Below are 1,110 nucleotides of genomic sequence, written 5' to 3'. Positions count from 1 at the left end.
AGGCTTCAGAGTTCCTCCGAGTGCTGCGCCGTGGGGGGGTGACCGTCGCCTTCGCCCGTGGTCTTCGCGGAGGCCCAGAACGCCTTGATCATGTGGGCGGCCTTCTCGGCGACCATGGTGACGGGGGCGTTGGTGTTGCCGCTGGGGATGGTCGGGAAGATGGAGGCGTCGACAACCCGGAGGCCCTGAACTCCATACACCCTGTGAGTCGAGAGGGAGACAGAAGGACTGTTATTCTCTGCAGATTCTCAGCCCCACAAGACATAATTAAACATACATTTTGCCCCTCTTGCTTCCGAAGAATTAGTTAAGAATTAGTTTACAGCAGGGGTTCTCAAAGTGGTCGATATCGTCCGCCAGGAGTCGACGAACAACCAAAGAGTTTACTGGGAGTCGAAGAGACCGTTCAAGCCTCCAATTTTTAATTTTGATGATAACTTATCTGTCTGCGTCCCGTAATGAGCAAGCGTCTGTATCCCCGCCTCTCTTGCATACAGGTCGCGTAAATGTTTTAAGTGACTTGAAGTTGAAAATTGTGTGGTAGACCTAATGGATGTTTCTTTTTCACTTTACTGCATTCCAACTACTACTACTCATAATGATTTTATAATCATACTTTTTTTTCTTTCTTTGAATTAAAAGTTAGGGGGTCGATAGAAATTTTGAAACTCCACTGTGGGGTCGATGAGTTAAAGAAGTTTGAGAAACCCTGGTTTACAGCTTCCATTGTGCCCTGTGCCAAAACTGAACCACAGACGGTATTATGAAGGCTTCAGAAACGCCGCACCCGACCTCAGCATGGGGTCAACCACAGCGTTGGGGTCCCAGTACGGCCCCATCTTGGCAGTGCCGCAATAGTGGTAGATGGTGAATGTCAGGTGTCTGATGTAACACTCCCAGTAGGCCTCTGACGTCATCTCAAAACTCTCGCATCCAGGAAGCGGAAGATCGAACAGCCTGGCACCGAACCTGTGCGAAAACAACAGTGCTACATTAAGCCGTCATTAATAATTAGGAGGACTGTGAATTAAATCATGACAAGGACAAAGCTGTCCGCGTGAATTTTCAGACTGAACATGACAGTTGGCAGGAATCAAAATGAGTGATTTA

The 1,110-nt window shown here is 48.2% G+C and overlaps 1 protein-coding gene across 1 annotated transcript in view; it reads right to left on the bottom strand.

The window, feature by feature from the left end:
• The window catches only part of LOC119591352 (glucose dehydrogenase [FAD, quinone]-like), a gene marked incomplete at its 3' end in the record, with an annotated part of 95,822 nt that continues 94,712 nt past the window's right edge, over nt 1-1,110 (bottom strand). Inside the window, 2 exon segments of the mRNA XM_037940088.1 lie at nt 1-201; nt 793-969. Of these exon segments, the coding sequence (XP_037796016.1) occupies nt 6-201; nt 793-969 (373 nt within the window).

This window comes from Penaeus monodon, chromosome 28 (genome assembly GCF_015228065.2).
Source record: "Penaeus monodon isolate SGIC_2016 chromosome 28, NSTDA_Pmon_1, whole genome shotgun sequence".
Classification (NCBI taxonomy): Eukaryota; Metazoa; Arthropoda; class Malacostraca; order Decapoda; family Penaeidae; genus Penaeus; species Penaeus monodon.
The sequence above is the reverse complement of the archived record's forward strand: the minus strand, read 5'-3'. Positions and strand labels throughout refer to the sequence as shown.